We start from the raw sequence: 25,212 nt of genomic DNA on the forward strand, positions 1-25,212 counted from the left end.
GATTCGGTGGGTGATCGTGGCGGAGGTTCGGCGAATGTTTGGTGTGGATGTGCGGTGGGAGATCATGGCGGAGGTGCGGCGAGTGTTTTGTGGTGGAGGAGCGCTGAGAGATCGTGGCGAATGAGGGTACAGGGCCCAGAAGAGCCGATGGCCCAGGGGCAGCACAGGCCAGCCCACACTGGGTCTGTGCGCACTAGGTCCGTGCAGCCGAGCAGGTCTCCAGTCCTGGTCAATCCTTGCCACTGGATAAAGTCCTAGCTCTGTCAAGCCTGTGTGGTGGCTGATGTGCAACGGTCACCACACGTTAAAAAAAATCCACGCACAGGCATCTTCCACCCTTTCAATTGGAGTTCAGGACTGGAATATCAGGTCCTTCATTGAAACATCTGTGAACTCACGTGGAAGCAATTCATCCTGGTTCGAGGGACCGCCTATGATGATGATGATGAGAGAATCTGAATGCCGCTGTATTGCAGTGAGGTCAGACAATGTCACTGTTTGTATCGCGCATTCCTTTCTCCAGATACTTTACTTTATTATAAAAATACACATTAATTATAACTTTATTGTTATAGTCTACGGGCACCTGTCCATGACTTGTACCTAATATTTTTCTCATATTATTCTAGGAGCAAAATACTTCACCCCCAGGATAAATGTGATCTTTCCTCCACCTGGAACACAAGGAACAGTGCAGGCAGCTCCTTCTCACACAGTAAGTACATTATCACTCACAGCGTGCAGAGATACAGAACTGACCTCAATCATATTGTCACAGGCAGCAGAAGCTGTCAGTCCCACAGTGATCCAAATCCCAAAGGTACATTATGAATCCTACAGTCACTTGGAACAGTACAATAAGTCCAAACATATCGCTCTGAGAGACAGATCCATTTTCACCCCCTTACTCACACACAAGGACTGACTGACACGGTGTCAATCCACACTGGTGTCTGTACACTGACTCTCAAACCCAGCAACTAACATATAAGAGCAGAGAAACGGAGGTAATGGACTGAACCAAACCTCCTCCTGAGACAATCACAGATAATCGCAAACTAGCATAGGCCTAAAGAAGGAACCGAATCCAACAGTCACACAGAGCAAGAATAGCACGTACAAGAGACTGTCAATTACATAATGAATCTTGCACTCTCACACATCACCATTCTAACAGAGGCAGAGTGAATCTCTCACTCTCAAACAGTAGCAAAAACTGACAGCTACAGAATGAACCACACACCCACCAACAGTGCCAGAGACTGAGAGACACAGAATGGACCCCACACCTACAAACAGTGCCAGGGACTGAGAGACACAGAATGGACCCCACACCCACAAACAGTGCCAGGGACTGAGAGACACAGAATGGACCCCACACCCACAAACAGTGCCAGGGACTGAGAGACACAGAATGGACCCCACACCCACAAACAGTGCCATGGACTGAGAGACACAGAATGGACCCCACACCCACACGCAGTGCCAGGGACTGAGACACACAGAATGGGCCCCACACCCACACGCAGTGCCAGGACTGAGAGAGACAGAATGATACATACTCTCGGGCACAGTGAATGACAGATTGAGATTGAATCACAATCACATATGGTAACAGACTGACTGACTGGCAGATATAGGTTAAAATCCACACTCACATATTAGAAAGTGACTGATACAGAGTAAAATGGATATTCACATAACTTTTATTCTGTACCTCTCAGTTTTTGTTAACACATTCTGTAAACCAATAGATACAGAATAAAATACACACTTGCATTCCAGAGTCAGACAGCTATAAAGTAAAACACACATTCACATACCAGAGACTGGAAGATATGACTAATATCCACACTCCTGTACAAGAAACTGGCAGGTACTGATTAAAATACACAATCACATACTGGAAACTAACAATTGGAGAGTAACAACAACAGACAAATACCAGAAACTGACAGGTAAAGATTAAAACCAAACTCACTTTCCAAAGACTGACAGATACAGAGTAAAGCCCACACTGACACCACAGAGAGTGACACATACAGTCTATAACACACTCACACATGAGAAAATGACAGCTACAGAGTCAAACCCACGTTCACATCCCAGAGAGCGACAGCTACAGAGTAAAATCAACAGCCACATAAAAGACACTGACCGATGCAGAGTCAAACGAACGCTCACATCCCACAGCCTAACAGGTACTGATTAAAACAGACTCACACATCAGAAACTGATAGTGCTGCATTTGTGCTGTATCTATCACAGCAGAAACTGACAGGTATAGATTAAAACCCCTATTCATATACTAGAAACTGACGGGTACAAAATAAAACCCAACTCAGATTTGAGAAAATGAAAGTTACAGAGTACAACCCAGACTCGCGTCGCAGATATTAACATACAGAGTAAAACTCACACTTTCATCCCAGAGCCTGAATGATAGAGGAAAACCACACTTGCATACCAGAAACTGACAGATACAGAGTAAAACTCACACTCTCACATCAGAGACTAACGGATACAGAGTAAAATCCACACTTGCATCACACCGACAGACAGCTATAGAGCAAAATCCACACTCCCATACCAGAGACTAAGCTATACAGAGTAAAACTGACACTTACATAAAAGACAAATAGAGATACTCACTCTCTCATATCATAAACTGACAGATACAGGCTAAAATCCACTCTCGCATATCAGAAACTGGTTGGTACTGATTAAAGCCCACATTAACATACCAGAAAATGACAGATACAGAATAAAACCCCACTCACATACCAGAGTCTGACAGATACAGAGTAAAACGCACACTCACATCCCAGAGACTGAGAACTACAGAGTTTTACCTACATTCCCATACTGGAAACAGACAGGTACATGCAAAAAAAATCACACTCACATCCCAGAAACTGGCAGATACAGAGGAAAACCCATGTTACAAATTTAGAAAATGACAGGTACAGAATAAAACTCTCATAACAGAAACTGACAGGTTCAGAATAAATCCCCAATCACATACGAGAAACTGACAGGTACAGGGTAATACCCACATTGACATACCAGAGACAGACAGATACAGAGTAAAATCCACACTCACATCCCGGAGACAGGCAAAAACAGAGTGGAACTCGCAGTCACATTCTAGAAGCTGACATAGTGTATAATAAAACCCACTTTCGCCCACCAAAAACTGAAGAAAGAACAACACTCACGTATCAGATACTGACAGCTGTAAGAGAATAAGAAATAGAAGCAGGCAGTAAGGCCCCTTGAGCCTGCTCCACAATTCATTACATTCATGGCTGAACTTCACCCTGAACTCCTGCCTGATACCCATTTCCCTTGATTCCCTTTGTTCTCTGTCTTGAATATACTCATTGACTGAGTGTCTCAGACCTATGTGTATAGAATTCCAAAGATTCACATCCCTCTAAGTGAATACATTTCTCCTCATCTCAGTCCGAAGTGTCTGATCCCTTATCCTGAGACTATGATCCCTAGATCCAGACTATCCAGCAAAGGGAAACATCCTCACAGCATCTACCCTGCCAAGCCTTCTAAGATTTTTTTTTAGGTTTCAATGAGTTCAGCTCTCATTCTTCTAAACTCCAGAGTGTATAGGTGCATTTCACTCAATCTCCCTATCCCAGGATTCAATGTTGCACCCCCCTCTAATATCCTTCCTTGGGCAATGAGACCAAAACTGTGCCCAGTAATCCAGGTGTGGTCTCACCAAAGCCCTACATAATTGCAGCCACACTTCTTTACTCTTATACTCCAAACCCCTTGTAATAAAGGCCAACATATACTTTACCTTCCTAATTGCTTGCAGTAGCTGCAAGTTAACTATATGTGATCCGTGTACAATGACACTCTTATCCCGCTGAATAACTACATTTACTAGTCTCTCTTTTAAACATTCTGCTTTTCCATTCATATAAAAATGAACACACACTCACATCCCAAAGTCTGAACAATACAGTGTAAAACCCACACTCACATCCCATAGTCTGAACTATACAGTGTAAAACACACACTCACATCCCATACTCTGAACTATACAGTGTAAAACACACACTCACATCCCATAGTCAACAATACAGTGTAAAACACACACTCACATCCCATAGTCTGAACTATACAGTGTAAAACACACACTCACATCCCATAGTCTGAACTATACAGTGTAAAACACACACTCACATCCCATAGTCTGAACTATACAGTGTAAAACCCACACTCACATCCCATAGTCTGAACTATACAGTGTAAATCCCACACTCACATCCCATAGTCTGAACAATACAGTGTAAAACACACACTCACATCCCATAGTCTGAACTATACAGTGTAAAACACACACTCGCATCCCATAGTCTGAACAATACAGGGTGACAGGTTGAGCAGAGACCGTGGCTTCTGAGCTTCCAGATCTACCTCCAGGCTTCACGCTCCAGCATTGAAATACTTGCCTGCCCCCGCCACCCCTCCCCCCTCTCCCCGCCCAGTATTTAAACCGATGGGAAGGGCCCATGCGAGCTCCCCACCCCCAGCTTTGTCAGCAGCAGCCATTTCCTCTGTGCTGGGCTGATGATCGTTGAACACATCAGGGAGCGGAGATATCCCGGGCCCAAGTAAGGGAGCAAACAGCAGCCTCCTTACAGCAGTACATCGCATTGGGAATGTGTCTGTAAATGGGCTTTGTGTCGGGGTATCGGGGGCTGTTTGTAAGAGGCAGATTGGAGCAGGAAGTAGTTTGGGAACATGGAGTGAGTGGGGGAAGGGAGAGCATGTGTACAGTGTAAGGTAACAGAGAAAGTTAATCACCGCACTCTTTCAAATCATTGCTGCTTTCTTTCACCAAATCAGTAGTGAATGTTCCTGATTCAGTCCCAATCTCACTGTGTCTGCTGTTCTTGGACATGAACATGGAAACACAGCCTTACAGTGAGGATGTGAGGAGTGTCACAAAGTGCATCTATTGCAGGCAGCAGGACAGAAAGTAGACATTTCAAATTTGGTAATTTTGTTTCAGTGCGTTGAGTTCTCCAGAACCATGTAGAAGGTGATCGAGAGATACATTGTCGCTCCCTCAGATACATCAGGATCTGGGCTCTGTGACATTCTGTTGCCTGCACAGGCACTTAACTCGGTTCCAATAGACTGAGAACAATTGTTGTACAGCCCAGGTACCTGTGGTTATAATCCAGAAAGCGATTCAGAATTTTACAGGTAGTCCTATGGGAGTGGAAGATATACACCGCGACTGTATCAATCAGGTGATCCCATTCATGGACCAGTGCCGGATTTGTATTGTGTCTGGATGCTGATAACTTTCTGTAGAACCGTCATACACACCTGGTGTGGAAAATCTGAGTGCCGCTGTACTGCAGTGAGCTCAGACAAGGACCCTGTTTGTATACGGTTTCCTCTCTTCAGATACTTTACTTTATTATAAACATAAACATTCATTACTACTGAAGGATATCCTTATTAGGGGGAAAGTGTATTCGGGAAATTGATGGGATTGAAGGCCGATAAATCTCCGGGGCCTGATAGTCTGCATCCCAAATTACTTCAGGAAGTGGCCCTAGAAATAGTAGCTGCATTGGTGATCATTTTCCAACAGTCTATCGACTCTGGATCAGTTCCTATGGACTGGAGGGTAGCTAATGTAACACCACTTTTGGAAAAAAAGGAGAGAGAGAGAAAGCGGGTAATTATAGACCAGTTAGCCTGATATCAGTAGTGGGGAAAATGTTGGAATCAATTATTAAGGATGAAATAGCAGCACATTTGGAAAGCAGGGACAGGATCGGTCCAAGTCAGCATGGATTTATGAAAGGGCAATCATGCTTGACGAATCTTCTGGAATTTTTTGAGGATGTAACTAGCAGAGTGGACAAGGGAGAACCAGTGGATGTGGTGTATTTGGACTTTCAAAAGGCTTTTGACAAGGTCCCGCACAAGAGATTGGTGTTCAAAATCAAAGCACATGGTATTGGGGGTAATGTACTGATGTGGATAGAGAACTGGTTTGTAGACAGGAAGCAGAGAGTCGGAATAAACTGGAATATCGCCGCCGCCGATCGGATTCCAAACGGGCATCTGTTATAAACAAAAAGACCTTTGTGTGTGTGTGTTGATGCAGGTGAGGGCGTTTGATGATTCCTCCAGTTCCTGCGTCATGTAGGCTGAAGTCAGATCCAGCTTTGTGAACGTCTTTCCTCCCGCCAGCGTTGCAAAGAGGTCATCGGTCTTTGGTAGTGGGTATTGGTCCTGCAGGGAGAAACGATTGATAGTTACTTTGTAGTCGCCTCAGATTTTGACTGTGCCATCTCCCTTGAGGACTGGGACGATAGGACTGGCCCATTCATTAAACTCGATCGGTGAAATGATGCCCTCTCCTTGCAGCCGATCTAGCTTGATCTCTACCCTTACTCTCATCATGTACGGTACTGCTATCGTCTTGTGATGGATGGATCATGCCCCCGGAATTAGATGGATCTGCACTTTTGCTCCTTGGAATTTCCCGATGCCTGATTCGAACAGCAAAGGAAATTTGTTTAAGACCAGAGCACACGAAGTGTCGTCAGCGGGCGATAGCGCTCAGACGTCGTCCCCGTTCCAGTGTATCTTTCCCAGCCAGCTCCTGCTGAGCAGCGTGGGACCATCGCTCGGTACCACCCAGAGTGGTAGCTTGTGCATCGCTCCATCGTAGGAGACCTTTATGGTAGCACTGCCGATTACAGGAATCGGTTCTTTCGTGTAAGTTCTTAGTTTCTTACGAACTGGAGTTAAGACTGGCCTTGAGGTCTTGTTGCACCACAATATTTCAAAAGTATTTTTGCCCATGATGGACTGGCTTGCACCTGTGTCCAGCTCCATTAACACTGGGTGTCCATTTAGTTCAACATTTAGCATTATCGGGGGACAATTTGTGGTGAATGTCTGCACTCCATGTACCTCTTTCTCCTCGATCTGAGGCTCTGGTTCGTCGTGATCCTCTGTGGATCTGTCCTCTTCTGCAACATGGTGGTTTTAGGTTTAATATTCTTTGCAGCTCGCCTGCACAGTCGTTGGAGGTGTCCCATTGTTCCACAGCCCTTGCAAATGTACTCTTTGAATCGGCATGAATGGAAACAATGATCACCCCCGCAGCGTCAACAAGGTGTTAATGGCCTTGCATTCATCACCCTTGATGGTGGACTCTGAGACATCTGCAGACGTGTATTTGCAGGTATATGTGATCAGCCCTTTGCATTACGATTCAAAAACAACATCACTTTGTTCACAGTACTTGTAGCAGCACTTGTGTGCTGAGAGATTTGCTTTATATTGTCACTGGTGGCAATGAATGCCTGGGCTATTGCTATGGCCTTACTCAAGGTTGGAGTCTCTACAGTCAAAAGTTTGCGAAGTATGGTTTCGTGGCCAATGCCAAGTACGAAAAAGTGTCTGAGCATGTGCTCCAAATGTTCTTCAAATTCGTAATGTCCTGTAAGGCATCTTAGCTTGGCGACATAACTCGCCACTTACTGGCCGTCAGACATTTTGTAGGTGCAGAACCGGTACCTCGCCATCAGAATGCTTTCCTTCGGGTTCAAATGCTCTCAGACAAGTGTGCACAAATCATGGTATGATTTCTCTGTGGGTTTTGCTGGAGTGAGCAGTTTCTTCATGAGGACATACGTTGGTGCCCCACAGACAGTGAGGAGGATCGCCCTTCATTTGGCAATGCTTTCTTCCCCATCTAACTCATTGGCCACAAAGTATTGGTCGAGTCACTCCGCAAAAGTTTCCCAATCATCTCCCTCCGAGAATTTCTCCAGGATGCACACTGTGCTCTGCATCTTTGGGTTCGCTATCTGTATCTCATTGCCAGTTGTAGTAGATGGAGAACGAGTCAGATTGAACACTGTGAACTCAAAGCAAAGTGTGACCGTAGTCTTTTGTTGCAAGTCTCCAGAGTGCCTCTTTAACCTGTGAAGCCTCCTTAAATATCTGTGCTTCCTTGGGACTCCAGGGGATGAGCCCTTTGGTGGGTGTACAGAGTAAATACAAGTATACATAAATAACAGTAAAGAGTTGGGGTCCCAGCACTGATCCCTGCGGCACCCCACTGGTTACTGATTGCCAACCCGAGAATGAACCATTTATCCCGACTCTCTGGTTTCTGTTCGTTAACCAATCCCCTATCCATGCTAATATATTACCCCCAACCCTGTGAACTTTTGTCTTGTGCAGTAACCTTTTAGGTGGCACCTTGTTAAATGCCTTCTGGAATTCCAAATACACCACATCCACTGGTTCCTCTTTATCCACCCTGTTCATTACATCCTCAAAGAATTCCAGCAAATTTGTCAAACATGACTTCCCCTTCATAAATCCATGCTGTTACATCCATGTTATAGCAGTGACAGATAAGAAAGGTGTTGAATTAAACGATGGGTGGAAGCTAGCATCAGGGCGGAAGGACAGTGAGGGGCTCTTGCCTTCACAGAAGGACTCCCATGTCCTGATCAGAAGTGACCCTCAGGCAATCTCGGTTACAAACCGGTTAATGACTCGAACATGTAGAAATGTAGATCGACAAACATAGCTGTTCAGATTATTGAATATATACAGGAAAAAACGTGAGTGAACCTTCCTCATAAGTCCGGCCATCATTAACCATTTTTGCCTGAGAGCAGAATGAAACATAAAGAACAGATTATAAATCGGAAGGGGATGTCATTGATGACCTAATTCAAGAATTTGAGATTTTGGTGAGCAATAAATCTGATTGGATGTTTAAAGAGACCAATCAGAGAGATGCAGAACAATGGAAATTGACAACGTGGCCAATGAACCAATTACAGTCATTGCCTTCACCTATCCCTCATTAGCATAGGGCTGTGGGCGGAGTGTGGGGCTGCCTATATAATGCGAGCCCGGAGCAGAATTTCCTTTATAGCTGTACCTGACTGAACAAGACGATGCCTGAGGAAAAGAAATCGCTTCTTGGCCTTTTGGTTAAGATCATGCGTAACTGACCTGACAGGGGAGTAACCATGACCCCAAAGTGGTTCTCCCTGGATCAGGAAGGTAGCTTTCCTATGCTTTTTGGAAATAGGAGGTGGGTGGGGTGGCTTGACGGAAGTGGATGGGGTTGCTGACCCATCCACCTCCATGGCACGAACCTGGTATTGCAGTACTTCCAGGAACGGTGCTTGGGCTCTAGGCCTTTTGGCTAAGAGCATTAGCGCAGGGTGATCCTTGATGTGTGCAAGGTGACCTCTGGCGTTTGTGATCTGACAAAGAATTGGAAAGATTGGCTACGATTCAAAAAAAAAAGAAACCAGCTTCGAAAAAGGGTGCCAAGAAAGTAATCAAGAAAACACCACCGAAGGGTGGCAAGAAGCGCAGAAAGTCGAGGAAGGAGAGTTACTCCATTTACATCTACAAAGTGATGAAGCAAGTTCACCCCGACACCGGCATCTCCTCCAAGGCCATGGGCATCATGAACTCGTTTGTGAACGATATTTCTGAGTACATTGCGGGTGAGGCTTCCCGCCTGGCCCATTACAACAAGCGTCGCACCATCAGTTCCCGGGAGATCCAGACCGCCGTGCGCCTGCTGCTATCCGGGGAGCTGGCCAAGCATGCTGTGTCGGAAGGGACAAAGGCGGTGACCAAGTACACCAGCTCCAAGTAAAACTCCACGCTGTCCTGACGGAACAAATCCCAAACACAATGGCTCTTTTAAGAGCCACCCACAACATCATTGAAAGAGCTGCACAAACACATCACCCTTTAGACTGAATTTACTGTAATTATTTCCCGAACAATTGTGTTTGAGACCCTTTACAATTCCAGCTGTAGATTTAGTTTTGAATTCTTATAAGCAGCTTCACTGACGGGTTCGACCTTGGCGTCGCTGGAATTTCCCGCAGTGAGTAAACTACAAACACGGTCCCTGGTCGCTTTCCCTTTGCTTCCAGACCCGTTCATTCACAGCGCCTGCCGACGAATTTATTTTGGGAGGGCGGGGAAACTCCGATTTCAGTCACACGTTCTCACTCAAGCCCTTTTCACGTTTTGTTTTTATTCCGTTGCGGCTCAGTCCGTTTATTAACCCGAGACTCCCCGCAGTGTAACAACCCAGAATGGGAGTTCTTAGAGACTAGAACAGGGGCAGTTTGAACACCTCTATTTTTACAGAAGGACTCTCAGTTCTGGTCTCACTCCCACAGCAGCTCCTATGAAAAAAAGTTCACTTTTACAACGATGGAGCTGGAATGTGTCCCGTGCACAATCAGTGGGGACTGAGTCCCGCCCGTTACAGACAATTTGAACCTGAAGCCGAATTTAATGCTGATTGTAACAGGCTGGAATTTGCAAAGGAAACATGGAATCAGACAAAAGGAAACAAAAAGTATTTTGAAGTATTTGGCTAATGGTGAAGTTACTAACATAATTCACAATTTTAACAATTATTGGCGGGATTTTTGAATTTAAAAAATCGTTAGGTTCTGACTTTGAGAACCAATCATTTTCGCCCTACTTTCATTGGTGGACTAAACAGGCTGTGATTGGTCATGGGAACCGACCAATGAAATTCACCACAGAGTGACCAATCACAAGGTCGCTCCCTGCATCCCTCCAGAATGTATAAGAAGGGCAGATGTGGGAGGAGTTTCTCATTCTTTCTCTGAGCTTGTGAATTGTGGAAATGTCTGGAAGAGGAAAAACCAGCGGTAAAGCTCGGGCCAAGGCCAAGTCTCGCTCCTCCCGAGCCGGACTGCAGTTCCCTGTGGGCCGTGTTCACAGGCTCCTGCGAAAGGGGAACTATGCTGAGCGTGTGGGTGCCGGAGCCCCGGTCTATATGGCTGCTGTGCTCGAGTATCTGACCGCTGAAATCCTGGAGCTGGCCGGCAATGCGGCCCGCGACAACAAAAAGACCCGCATCATCCCCAGACACCTGCAGTTGGCCATCCGCAACGACGAGGAGCTCAACAAGCTGCTGGGAAAGGTGACCATCGCTCAGGGTGGAGTGCTGCCGAATATCCAGGCTGTGCTGCTGCCCAAGAAAACCACCACTTCGTCCAAGACCAAGTAAAGCGGACAAGATTTAATCTAATAACCCAAAGGCTCTTTTCAGAGCCACCCACAGGATCTGTGAAAGGGCTGCTTACTGTCTTAATAGAGTCATGTACCGATAGATTGGCCTGTTTTAGACCTGTAAACATAGAAAATAGGTGCAGGAGTAGGCCATTCGGTCCTTCGAGCCTGCACCACCATTCAATAAGATCATGGCTGATCTTTCACCTCAGTACCCCTTTCCTGCTTTCTCTCCATACCCCTTGATCTCTTTAGTTATAAGGGCCGCATCTAACTCCCTCTTGAATATATCTAACGAACTGGCATCAACAACTCTGCGGTAGGGAATTCCACAGGTTAACAACTCTGAGTGAATAAGTTTCTCCTCATCTCAGTCCTAAATGGCTTACCCCATATCCGAATGGGGGAGTTTTCAGTTCCCAGTCACTGCATTACGGTTCTCTGCTCACAGATACACTCTTCCAGTTAACAGCGAATAATTGAACTACAGTTGTCACTCAACAATTGTATAAATACCGCCACAGGTTCCTTAAATGTTCTTTAATCTGTCTGAAAACTAGAGTCGGCGGTGATGAATTAATGTAGTAATAAAAGGGTCTAGTTTAATTTTGGTCTGGTTTGAGATAGTTTGAATGCTGCTTCTGTTCTCGGGAGCTCCGGCCGTTCCCGGGCTGTGTATTTCTCTGCTAAGCCAGTCAGTTTAGACCGCACTGGAGCAGCGAGCGATGTACACACACAGAACCCGGGTCAATTGCAGTGCTTCCCAGATCTGCCTGTCCCCATTCTCCGGCAACACCGAATGGGGAAATCTGTGTTCTGCCCCGGGGAACTCGAGGTCAGAGCGACGCAAAGCCGATGTCAGTTTCTGAAAATATTAAAGGGCTCATTAGTTAATCGTCAATAACTCCCATGTGAACGGAGCTGGTATATGAACACACGATCAGTAATCAGTCCCACACCCTCTGCCCCGTCCCTACAATGGGTTAATGAACAACACGAAGCTCTGGTTACAGGAGATGGCAGCTCTTTCCTTTGCTGATTTGGTGGCTCTGAAAAGAGCCGTTGTTGCACTTGGTGGTGAATCTTGGAGCCGAGGCAGGGGGAGTCGAGGCGCGCTCCCCGCGAATGCGGCGGGCAAGCTGGATGTCTTTGGGCATGATGGTGACTCGCTTGGCGTGAATGGCGCACAGGTTGGTGTCCTCAAACAGCCCCACCAGGTAAGCCTCGCTGGCCTCCTGCAGGGCCATGACGGCCGAGCTCTGGAAGCGCAGGTCGGTCTTGAAGTCCTGAGCGATCTCCCGCACCAGGCGCTGGAAGGGCAGTTTGCGGATCAGCAGCTCGGTGGATTTCTGGTAGCGGCGGATCTCCCTCAGAGCCACGGTGCCGGGTCTGTAGCGATGAGGCTTCTTCACTCCGCCTGTGGCCGGAGCGCTCTTCCGGGCCGCTTTAGTCGCCAGCTGTTTGCGAGGAGCTTTCCCTCCGGTAGATTTGCGCGCTGTCTGCTTGGTCCTGGCCATTTTCTGAACGAATCTGGGACACAAGGATTATTAATGCGGAGCCTCCTCTGGGGCCTCCTTTTAAAGTGTGTGAGGGTCCGCCCCGGGGCTGTGATTGGGTGCAGCCCGGCGCCAATCAAGTTTGAACCAAGCACCGAGAGTGAAAATGAAGGGCGGGGATTTCTGGGCCTTGAATGGCTGAACTGAAACTGACAGTTGGTCAATTTCAAAAAGCCCGCCAATTTCACAGTATCAACCAAGAGATTAAATAACCTCTAATTTCGCGCCAGCAGTTTAAGAATCCCGCTCTTTATAACGGCGATTGTGCCCCATTATAAGTCACCAAGTCCATTTCTCTGTAACATTCCGGTTTAAATTCTGTTCCATTCCCTGATCGGTCTGTACCGGGCGGGAATAAATCCCCGGTCACTGCTTCCTGTAAACATAAAGTCCCGCATCGATCCCGCCAGTGCCGTCCCGTTTAACCGATTCTCACAGAAACCTCACATGACAGGAATTATCTGTGAGGGGAGACTGTAATGTCTGGGTAAAGGGGACTGTGTATCCCACCCGCTAATTGTGACTGTCAGCCGAAGTTTCTGATCTCTCAATTTACAATAGTTGTAAAATATTTAATAATTCCCATATTCCTACAGCGACTACACTCCAAAAGTACTTGATTGGTCTTGAGGGGTTCGGTGGTCGTGAAAGGCGCTATATAAATCCAAATATTTCTTTCCATTAATTAAACAGCCGAAATCATTTCCCAACCCCAGGTCGCTGCTCTCTGTGAGGCGGTGGGTGGCTCTTAGAAGAGCCTTTGTGTTGTGTTTCGGGGGGAAAGGGTCAAGTTATTCAGCCGCCGAATCCATAGAGAGTGCGGCCCTGCCGCTTCAGAGCGTACACCACATCCATGGCAGTGACCGTCTTGCGCTTGGCGTGCTCAGTGTAGGTGACTGCATCCCTGATCACATTCTCCAGGAAAACCTTAAGCACCCCGCGGGTCTCCTCGTAGATCAAGCCTGAGATCCGCTTGACACCACCACGGCGAGCCAGGCGGCGGATAGCTGGTTTGGTGATGCCCTGGATGTTATCACGGAGCACTTTACGGTGCCGCTTGGCTCCGCCTTTACCCAGTCCTTTGCCTCCTTTACCTCGACCAGACATGATGACGGTTACTCACTGAAACAGCCGCTGAATGAGAAGGAGCTCCTCCCGGCTCCTTTTTATAGAGCTGGAGCCGACCTGACTGAGAAAGTGCAGAGTGAGAGAGGCGGGAAGGGGAGGAGACAGAGTCAAGATTGACAGACAGAGCAGAGAGCGGCCTCTGGTCTTCCAGCTCCGCCTCCAGCTTTCTGCAGCCGCCAATTTCAAACTGTTTTCCCACAATAGAACCGAGACACAGCGCTCTGCACAAACCCTTAAAGACTCGGAATTCATCTTCAAGGCTTCCATGAACCAGAAGCTTTTAAATAAAGTCCCGTTACAATGTAAATGGGGACTTTTCAGAATGGCAGGCAGTGACTAGTGAGGTACCGCAAGGTTCTGTGCTCGGGCCCCAGCTGTTTACACTGTACATTAATGATTTAGACGAGGGGATTAAATGTAATATCTCCAAATTTGTGGATGACACTAAGTTGGGTGGCAGTGTAAGCTGCGAGGAGGATGCTATGAGGCTGCAGAGCGACTTGGATAGGTTAGGTGAGTGGGCAAATGCATCGCAGATGAAGTATCATGTGGATAAATGTGAGGTTATCCACTTTGGTGGTAAAAACAGAGAAACAGACTATTATCTGAATGGTGACAGATTAGGAAAAGGGGAGGTGCAAAGAGACCTGGGTGTCATGGTACATCAGTCATTGAAGGTTGGCATGCAGGTGCAGCAGGCGGTTAAGAAAGCAAATGGCATGTTGGCCTTCATAGCGAGGGGATTTGAGTACAGGGGCAGGGAGGTGTTGCTACAGTTGTACAGGGCCTTGGTGAGGCCACACCTGGAGTATTGTGTACAGTTTTGGTCTCCTAACCTGAGGAAGGACATTCTTGCTATTGAGGGAGTGCAGCGAAGGTTCACCAGACTGATTCCCGGGATGGCGGGACTGACCTATCAAGAAAGACTGGATCAACTGGGCTTGTATTCACTGGAGTTCAGAAGAATGAGAGGGGACCTCATAGAAACGTTTAAAATTCTGATAGGGTTAGACAGGTTAGATGCAGGAAGAATGTTCCCAATGTTGGGGAAGTCCAAAACCAGGGGACACAGTCTAAGGATAAGGGGGAAGCCATTTAGGACCGAGATGAGGAGGAATTTCTTCACCCAGAGAGTGGTGAACCTGTGGAATTCTCTACCACAGAAAGTTGTTGAGGCCAGTTCACTGAATATATTCAAAAAGGAGTTAGATGAAGTCCTTGCTACTAGGGGAATCAAGGGATATGGTGAGAAAGCAGGAATGGGGTACTGAAGTTGCATGTTCAGCCATGAACTCATTGAATGGCGGTGCAGGCTAGAAGGGCCGAATGGCCTACTCCTGCACCTATTTTCTATGTTTCTATTAACAATCGCGAATATTCCCGCCGATATACAGCCCCTTCCCTGTCAATCTCAGACCTTGTTCCATCTCCCCACACTTCCTCTCACAGACGGGTTTAGCAGTTTACAAACACCTTATTCCAGCTGATTTGGAGAATGTGGTGCTTGGGGTTTGAGTTGTGAGGCGAGGTATCTCCGCCAGTATCACCGTCTCACAGAATCTGTGAAATGACAATGACCGGGAACTGAGACTGGAGCCGAACACATTCCCAGTTACAGTGAGGCCCGGGCCGGACATCCCATTCTCTGTGTGTTTTATTGCAGACACTGGGGGATGGGTGAGTGCAGCCAATGTCAGCGAGTCACCAGGGATCCTGGCTTCATGTTCAATGATTTCTGTCTGAAATCTGAGCCCGGCCCCGGGACAGGGATCATTTGATTCGGGGATCAGCTCTTTTCTGAGAGGCGTGGGTGGCTCTGAGAAGAGCCTTTGGGTTCAGATGTTTACAAGTTGCACTTTTTATTTACTTTTTGGGCGCTGCTTTCTTGGGTTTTGCTGATTTGGCTATGGCCCTCAGTTTTTTCACCTTTTTGGCCGCCTTTACCTTTGCGCCTGAGGCCTTCTCGGGGCTCTTGGGCTTCGCCGCCGCCTTCTTCCCAGCCGCTGCTTTCGCTGTCTTTTTTACTGTTGGCGCCTTCTTGGCTGCTGGTTTCTTGGTTGGAGATTTCTTGGCTGCTGGTTTCTTGGCTGGAGATTTCTTGGCTGCTGGTTTCTTGACTGGAGATTTCTTGGCTGCTGGTTTCTTCACCTTCCTTCCCACTTTCCCCTGGTTTTCCTTCTTAGCGACTTTGAAGGAGCCCGAGGCGCCCGTGCCCTTGGTCTGCACCAGGAAGCCATTTGTCACATTCCTCTTGATACTGAACCTGATCTGGGACCCGCGCTTCTCCACATCCACGCCTTTGGCCGCCAGAGCCTTCTTTATCGCGGCCAGGGACATCCCCTTGCGATCGCTGCCATCGGCCACAACCTTGAGGATCTGTTCGCCCATCGTGGGACCGGCTGGCTTGGAGCGGGGAGCCGCCTTCTTCTTCTTACTGGGAGCCTTGGTTTGAGCGGCGGCGGCAGGAGGAGCGGTTTCGGCGGCTGCAGTGTCAGTCATGTCGGCGGCTCTCTGACAATCTCTCTGACAGTCAGAGCTCGGTCAGAAATGAAACGGGAGGCGGCGGCACAGAGCAACTTAAAGGTAGCGAGCGGACGGGGCGGAGACTTCCTGCTGTCAGCTCCCCGCCCCTCCAGCCTCTCTGTGTTTCTCTCTCCTCATTAACTGTCCGATTCCAATTCAACCCGGGCCCTCCAGATTCCCAGACTGGCCTCTTTCTGTCCCGAACACCGGGCTGTTTGTTGTCGAGAAAGTTTCATCCGAACTGAAGGCAGCAATTTGGATTTAAACCCGTTTCATTGCTGCACTGATCGCGCTCTCTCACGCGATCGCGGACATTTTCTCTGTTTTTCGACTGAAATTTGAAATCACTTCAAACTTGACGTTTAATTCCCACTTTAGACCTGAGCAGGGCAGCAGGGCGATCCTGTGACAGGGAAATCTTTGAATTTTACACAAGAGGGACTCTGGAATCCGGCAATGAGACGGACACACAAACACAGTGACATTAGTCTCACCCGGCCGCCCCTTTAACACACTCTCGCTCACACAATGTTCACAATCTGCACATTCACAGCACAAACTGTCCCAGATTTACAGCTCCCAGCACAGGGTTTCCTCTCCGCTCGGCCTGTGCTGCCGATTCTCGGGATTAGTTGTAGTTTCCCAGCTCAGTAAGTGTTAAACACTCTGAGACAGGCGCCCCTCACAGTGCCAGTTCCAGATTCAGGGGCAGGAGCCAATCACAGCAGAGGCTGGCTTAACCCATATCTGCTGTTAAGTTGTTATATTGTTCGCACGCAGAAATATGTTTGCTTAACGTGAAAATATAAATTATGTGTTCACCGTCGCACCAGCCTCTTTGTATCTCTCTCTCCTCCTAAACGGAGGGACATTTAACTGTAACTGGTGTCCTATCCATCTCATACTCAACACCCAGAGATGGCTATCAGAGAGAGCGACAGAGACACAGTACCAGTCTTAAACTCCCTAACTGTGTCTGCTTATTACGCTCTATGATACTATCACATATTCATGTACAGCATCAGCGGAAAAGAGAGAGAGACAGGCACAGTATCAGTCTTACATTGTATATCAGTGTCTCCATATTACACTCAGTCACAGTGCCACACCGTCATGTATTGCACCAGAGAGAGAAACAGAAACATTCTCAGTGTTGTACTTCCAACAGTGTTTCCACATCGCGCTAAATAACAGAATCCCGCCTTCACAGACAGTTCAAGAGAAAGGGGGATAGCGGCAGAGAGAGAGTGGACTGAGAGAGAGAGAGACAGGGGAGGCAGGGCGGTGAGACACAGAAACATGCACAGTATCAGTTCCAGACTGACCTGTGAGGTCCGGTTTTATCCTGAAAGATCCCATTGGAGAGACATAAGATGCAGTCCCCTCTCTCACTGATATTGTACCACAGACAAACACATTATTAATCCCACACTGCGGGACAGTGTCAGAGAGTGAGAGAAACAAGGTCCCATATTTAACCCTCGCTTGCCTGTTGTACTCTCTGTAATCTTGCAGCTCAGGGCCGTTCGGTATTACACTCAGTGACCGAATGTCTCACTCTGATTAAATTAATCTGGGACAGTTTCTGTCAGATATTAACTCCTGCACAGTCCCAACAAACACTCCTACTCCCCCGTCCCTCCGATGTTTCTGCAGGATTGCTTTGTGAAGACGGGCTCACGAAGTGAAAAACACACTGCACGGAATGATCCCAAATTGAGCATCTCAAAGGGGCAAGGCCCCCATCTTTAAACATTTTCTGCCCTTGCCCCCCAGGCCCAGTTCCTTTGCTCAGATTCTGATAAAAGTAAATCGGGAAAAGTGCACTTTGATTTTTAAAGGCTGAATTATTACAGCGAGCTGCGCATGCGGGGATAAGCCCCGCCCCCGTGTCGATTTCCAGTGAGCAGAAGAGCGCATGCGCTCTCCCCTCCCCCAGCCCTGCCTGTGAGCGCTATTCACTCAGTGAGCGGAAGAAGATGGTTTAAACAACCGGGAATTGAGACACCACAGCCCCGGGGTAAGGCAGCGAGCAGTAGCCTCCTTACAGCAGCACATCGCTTTGGGAGCGTGTCCGCAGATGGGCTCAGAGATCGGCACTGAGTCCGGGGGAAGTTCAAGGGGAGTCGGGGTCTGTGTGTAACAGGTGGAGTGGAGCAAGAACTGGTCTCAGTGCGTGGAGTGAGTGGGGGAAGGGAGAGGCCATTCTCGGGCTGTGTGTGGACAGCGTGTGTCCCGGGTAAGGGAGACAGAATGGGAAGGATCTGCTGTTTACAATCATTGCTACTTTCTTCCTGCAAGCCAGTAGTGAACGTTCCTGCTTTCGTTCCAGTCTCACTGTGTTTGTTGTCATTGGACAGTGAGCAGTGGAAGCAGAGCCGGACAGTGAGGATTTATACAAGGCGCATCTATTGCAGGCACCGGGTGAGAAATGTGAAAGACACGTTTTAAACAGCGGCTCTTTGTTTCTGGTTGAACGGTTAGTGCCCTGGGAAAGGGGAGTAGCAATCTGAGCTGTGTAAAAGTCCGTGCTCCATCGGGTAGTCCCATTCCTGAAGCAGGGCAGGGGTTGGGTTGTGTCTGGATGTCAGTAAATTGCTGTAAATCTGCCCAACACACTTGGTGTGCAGAAGCCGAGTGCTGCAGTACTGCAGTGGAGTCAGACACTGACACTGTTTGTATCGCTGGCTTCCCTTTGCGAATGTTCATAATGAATATTAATTGAACGATTACATTCATCACTTTCGTCTTTTTTCTACCTCTCCTATTCTTGAATGATCAGAGATACCTTCTCCTACAGGCAAGGAATTGAAGGAACCGGAACAAATGTGAAGTTTCCTCCACCTGAGACATAAGGAACAGTGTAACCAGCTCCTTCTCACACACAGTAGGTACGGTACCTATCACAGTGTGCGGGTACGCAGACAGGTTATCCGAATTAAACATGTTTGTGGTGCTGAATGGCTTCCTCCTATTCCTGTGCAACAGGCCTGAGGGGGCTGATGGCCACCTCCTGTTCCAATTTAACAGACTGGAGATACTGAGTGGCCTTCTCCTGTTCCTAATGTAATAAACATGAGGGGCTTAATGGCCTCCTCCTGTTCATATGTAACAAGCTCTAGGGGCAGAATGACTTTCCCCTGTGCCTATGTATCAGGCTAGAATGGGATGAATGGCCTCCTTTAGTTCTTATGTAACAGGTTCCAGGGGCTGAATAGCCACTTCTATTCCAGTGTAACAGACTCCAGGGACTGAATGGCCTCCTCCAGTTCCGATATAACAAGCTCGCGGATCTGAATGTCCTCCTCCCGTTCCCATAAACAGTCCCGTGGGGATGAATGTCCTTGTCCTATTCCTAATGTAACAGACCTGAGGGGCAGAATTGTGTCATCCTATTGCTTTCTAACTCCAATTGCTGAATGGCCCTCTCCAGTTCTTAATGTAATATGCTCGAGGAGCTGAATGGCCTTCTCCAGTTCCAAATGTAATAGGCTCAAGGAGCTGAATGACCCTCTCCAGTTCCAAATGTAATAGGCTCAAGGAGCTGAATGGCCCTCTCCAGTTCCTAATGTAATAGGCTCGAGGAGCTGAATGGCCTCCTCCTGTTCCTATATAACATTCTCGAAGGGTTGACTGGCTTTCTCCTGCTCCCATGTCACAGGGCCAAAGGGCTGAATGGCCTGCTTATGATCCTAATTTAACATGCTTGAGAGGCTGAATGTCCTCCTCCAGTTCCTATATAACATGCAGGAGGGGCTGAAAGGCCTCCTTCAATTCCACTGTAACAGACTCGAGGGACTGAATGGCCTCCTCCTGTTCCTTATGTAACAGGCTCGAAGGGATGATTTGCCTCCAAGTTCCATGTGCTGAAAGGCCTCCTCAAGTTCCCAGATCCAAGGACTGTTCTTCCCCGTTGTTTTGGAAATAGCATCGGGCAGTAAACAGGAGCTCAATGCTTCTTGCCCGCCAGCTCTCTGATCAGGCTCCTCGCTCAAACATCCCCAAATGTTGCTTTCTTTTCCATCACCTCTCGAGTTATTAGCCAAGTTTTCATCGAGCAAATCGTGATCTCACCAGTAACAGCACTTTGCCGACGGTTATCCACGAGGCTGCTTCTGACATTTTCTTCTGCGTAAATGTTAACCACCGTAAGTAACTGAAAAGCTTCATTTCTATACCAACAACAAACACTTGCATTTATGACAGATACAGAATAATTCTCACATTCACTCACTGTACCCCTGACTGACAGATGCAGAATAATTCTCACATTCACTCACTGTACCCCTGACTGACAGATGCAGAATGAATCCCACACTCACTCACTGTACCAGAGACTGACAGATACAGAGTGAATCCCACACTCACTCACTGTACCAGAGACTAACAGATACAGAGTGAATCCCACACTCACTCACTGTACCACAGACTGTCACATACAGAGTGAATCCCACACTCATTCACTGTACCACTCACTGACAGACACAGAATTAATCCCACACTCGCTCACTGTACCACAGACTGATAGATACAGAATGAATACCACACTTACACACTGTACCACTGACAGTTATGGTTTATATAATGTACTAATAGCTAGTCTCTACTCCAAATATTTCTGAATCGCATTTGTCCAATATAATGAAAAACTTTTGTCTGTTGGGTTCATCTCTGATCTGTAAATTTCACAGATATAGGATAAAACACACTCTCACATACCAGAAACTGACAGATACAGAATAAAACTAACACACAGATACAAAAACTGACAGGTGCAGAATAAATCCCACACTCACATACCAGAAACCGGCAGGTATAGAGGAAACACACACTCACACACCCCAGAATGAGAGATGCAGAATGAATCCCACATTCACATTGCACAAACTGACATATAAAGGTAAAAATTCACACGCAGATACCAGAAACTGACACCCCACACTTCTGCCACAAACTGACAGGTACAGAAAAAAACACAATGAATCTCAGAAACTGACAGGTACATATTAATTCCTACACTCACACAGCAGTAACTGACAAGTACAGAATAAAACCCACATTCACATAGCAGAAACTGACAGGTACAGAATGCAATCCACACTTAGATACCAGAAAGTGACCGCTACAGATTAAAACCACAGTCACTCATCAGAAAATGACAGGTATCGATTAAACCCCATACTCCCATACCGGAATCTGACAGGTACAGAATAAAATCCATACTCCAATCTGAAAAACTGATGGATACTGGTCAATATCCACACTCACATACCAGAAGCTGACGATACAGGTTAAAGTACACACACTCATATCAGAAACTGACAGGTACATGATAAAACACACACAGACATAACCGAAACTGACCGATACAGATAAAGACCACACTCATCAGAAACTGATAGATATAGAATAAAACGCACACTCACACATATCAGAAACTGATAGGTACACAATAAAACCCACACTCACATATAAGAAATTGACAGGTAGACAACAAAACCCAAACTCACATCTCAAAATTTGACAGGTACACAATAAATCCCAACTCACATAGCAGAGACTGACAGGTACAGAATAAATCTCACATTCACTTCACAACAACTGACAGGTACAGAATAAAACACACACTCAGATACCAGAAACAAAGAGGTACAGTATAAATCCCACATTCACATCGCAGAAATGGACGGGTACAGTATGAAACCCACACCCATGTATCTGAGCAATAATATGCAAGTAAAACCCATACACGCCTGTCAGAAACTGACAGGGAAACACATGCCAGAGGCTGACGGAATGAGTAAAACAGTTTAGGCACTCGTACTCCAGTGTCAGGCTCACACAATCATTTTTTCAGTAATTCGGATGATAACTAATATGCTCGCAATGTGGCCCATTTAATTAGTGATAAAAGCAACTTGTGAAATAATCCCATTTTTGCTAATTTAATTTGTGACAAAAAGATGGTCTGAACATGCGCTAAATACACGCTGCTCCTCCCCTCCCCACAGTGTTTAAACCAACGGGAAGGGCTCATGTGAGCTCCCCTCCCCCAGCTCTGTCAGCGGCTGCCGTTTCCTCTGTGCTGGGCTGATGATCGTTGAACACATCAGGGAGCGGAAATATCCCAGGCCCGAGTAAGGGAGCAAACAGCAGCCTCCTTACAGCAGCTCATCGCATTGGGACTGTGTCCGCAGATGGGCTTTGAGTCGGGGTAAGTTCAGCGGCAGTCGGGGGCTGTCTGTAAGAGGCAGAGTGGAGCAGGAAGTCGTTCCAGAACATGGAGTGAGTGGGGGAAGGGAGAGGCCATTCTCTGGCTGTGTGTGTTCCGTGTAAGGTAACAGAGAAAGTAAATCACCTCGCTCTTTCAAATCATTGCTGCTTTCTTTCCCCAAATCAGTAGTGAATGTTCCTGATTCAGTTCCAATCTCAGTGTCTGTTGTTCTTGGACATTAAACAGTGTAAACAGAGCCTGGATGTGAGGAGTGTCACAAAGTGCATCTACTGCAGATACCAAAAGAGGAATGTGATAGGAGACATTTCAAAAATGGGTTATTTTGTTTCGGTGCGTTGAATTCTCCAAAACCATGTTGCTGGTGATCGAGAGATACATTGTCGCTCCCTCAGATACATCAGCATCTGGTAACTGTGACATTCTGTTAATGACACAGGCCCTCAGCTCGGTTTCAATAGACTGAGAACAATTGTTGTACAACCCAGGTACCTGTGGTTATATTCCAGGAAGCGATTCAGAATTGTACAGGTAGTCCCATGGGAGTGGGAGATATAAACCTGGACTGTGCCAATCGGGTGTCCCATTCATGGACCAGTGCTGGTTTTGGGTTGTGTCTGGATGCTGATAACTTTCTATAGAACTGTCCTACACACCTGGTGTGGAAAATCTGAGTGTCGCTGTACTGCAGTGAGGTCAGACAAGGACTCTGTTTGTATCACGGTTTCCTCTCTCCAGATACTTTACTTTATTATGCACAAACACATGAATTATAAATTTATTCTCTCCATTGCCTGTCCATATCATAACTAATAGTGTTCTCCTATTATTATTCTCAGAGCAAAATACTTCACCAAGCCAGAATAAATTTGATCTTTCCTCAACCCGGAACACAAGAAACAGTGCAGGCAGCTCCTTCTCACACACAGTAAGTACATTATCACTCAGAGCGCAGAGACACAGAACTGACCGCAATCATATTGCCACAGATAGCAGAAGCTGTCAGTCCCACAGTGATCCAAATTCCCAGAGTTATGCTATGAATCCCACAGTCACTTGGAGCAGTACAATAATATGTTGTTCCAAAGTCCAATCATATTGCATTGAAAGGCAGATCCTTTACTCAGACACATGAACAGATAGACACTGACACGGTGTCAATCCACACTGGTGTCTGTACACTGACTCTCAAACCCAACTGCTGTCATACAAGAGCAGAGAAACAGAGGTAATGGCCTGAACCAAACCTCCTCCTGAGACAGTCATCGGTAATCGCAAACTATCATCCGCCTACAGCAGGTGGAGAAGGAACCAAATCCAACAGTCACAAAGAGCAAGAATAGCTCAGTACAAGAGACTGTCAATTACATAATCAATCCCACACTCACACATCACCAGTCGAACAGATACATAATCAATCCCACACTCTCACACGTCAGCAGTCTAACAGATACATAATCAATCCCACACTCGCACACATCACCAGTCTAACAGATACATAATCAATCCCACACTCGCACACATCACCAGTCTAACAGATACATAATCAATCCCACACTCACACACATCACCAGTCTAACAGATACATAATAAATCCCACACTCTCACACATCACCAATCTAACAGATACATAATCAATCCCACACTCTCACACATCACCAGTCTAACAGATACATAATCAATCTCTCACTCACACACATCACCAGTCTAACAGATACATAATCAATCCCACACTCTCAAACAGTAACAGAAACTGACAGCTACAGAATTAATCCCACACTCTCAAACAGTACCAGAGACTGGGATTAACATAATGATTCATACACTCAGACACATTGAATGACAGATTGAGAAAGAATCACAATCACCTCCAATACCTGAGATTGACTGACTGATTGAGAGTGAAACCCACACTCCCCTACCAGGCCCTTACAGCTACAGACAAATACTCACACTCACATACCAGGGACAGATAGTTAGAGAGTGAACTCCAGTCACTCACCAGAAACTGAGAGGTACAGAAAAAAAACACTTCTGCATTCCAGAGACCGATAGATACAGAGTAATACCCACACTCGCTTTCCAGAGACTGATAGATAAATACCCACACTCACATTCCAGAGACTGATAGATACAGAGTAATATCCACACTCACATTCCAGAGACTGATTGATACAGAGTAATACCCACACTCACATTCCAGAGACTGATAGATAGAGTAATACCCACACTCACATTCCAGAGACTGATAGATACAGAGTAATACCCACACTCACATTCCAGAGACTGATAGATAGAGTAATACCCACACTCCCATTCCAGAGACCAATAGATACAGAGTAATACCCACACTCACATTCCAGAGAATGATAGATACAGCGTAATACCCACACTCACATTCCAGAGACTGATAGATAGAGTAATACCCACACTCACATTCCAGAGACCAATAGTTACAGAGTAATACCCACACTCTCATTCCAGAGACTGCTAGTTACAGAGTAATACCCACGCTCACATTCCAGAGACTGATAGATACAGAGTAATACCCACACTCACATTCCAGAGACTGATAGATACAGAGTAATACCCACACTCTCATTCCAGAGACTGCTAGTTACAGAGTAATTCCCATGCTCACATTCCAGAGACTGATAGATACAG

General features: G+C 46.7%; 4 protein-coding genes and 1 pseudogene across 5 annotated transcripts in view; 3 read left to right on the top strand and 2 right to left on the bottom strand.

Annotated features, from left to right (window-relative positions):
* Positions 1–25,212, top strand: part of LOC139274097 (zinc finger protein 585A-like) — a 144,827-nt gene that overhangs the window by 113,284 nt on the left and 6,331 nt on the right. The gene's annotated exons all lie outside the window — the stretch shown is intronic.
* The window catches only part of LOC139273495 (zinc finger protein 530-like), a 167,308-nt gene that overhangs the window by 98,246 nt on the left and 43,850 nt on the right, over positions 1–25,212 (bottom strand). The gene's annotated exons all lie outside the window — the stretch shown is intronic.
* Positions 9,002–9,225, top strand: LOC139274337 (U2 spliceosomal RNA; annotated as a pseudogene).
* Positions 10,721–11,074, top strand: LOC139273539 (histone H2A type 2-C-like; the record flags this gene model as incomplete). Its single annotated transcript, XM_070890488.1, has 1 exon — positions 10,721–11,074. A coding segment is annotated over exon 1 (354 nt), but the record flags the coding sequence as incomplete, so codon positions are not given.
* Positions 15,657–16,292, bottom strand: LOC139272875 (histone H1-like). Its single transcript, XM_070888981.1, has one exon. It carries the CDS (start codon positions 16,290–16,292, stop codon positions 15,657–15,659), a length of 636 nt encoding a protein of 211 aa, XP_070745082.1.

Source organism: Pristiophorus japonicus, chromosome 9, assembly GCF_044704955.1.
Source record: "Pristiophorus japonicus isolate sPriJap1 chromosome 9, sPriJap1.hap1, whole genome shotgun sequence".
Taxonomy (NCBI): Eukaryota; Metazoa; Chordata; class Chondrichthyes; family Pristiophoridae; genus Pristiophorus; species Pristiophorus japonicus.

Excerpts from the sequence above, each read along its gene's own strand:
- LOC139272875 (XM_070888981.1), bottom strand. The coding sequence starts at position 16,292 with ATGACTGACACTGCAGCCGCCGAAACCGCTCCTCCTGCCGCCGCCGCT.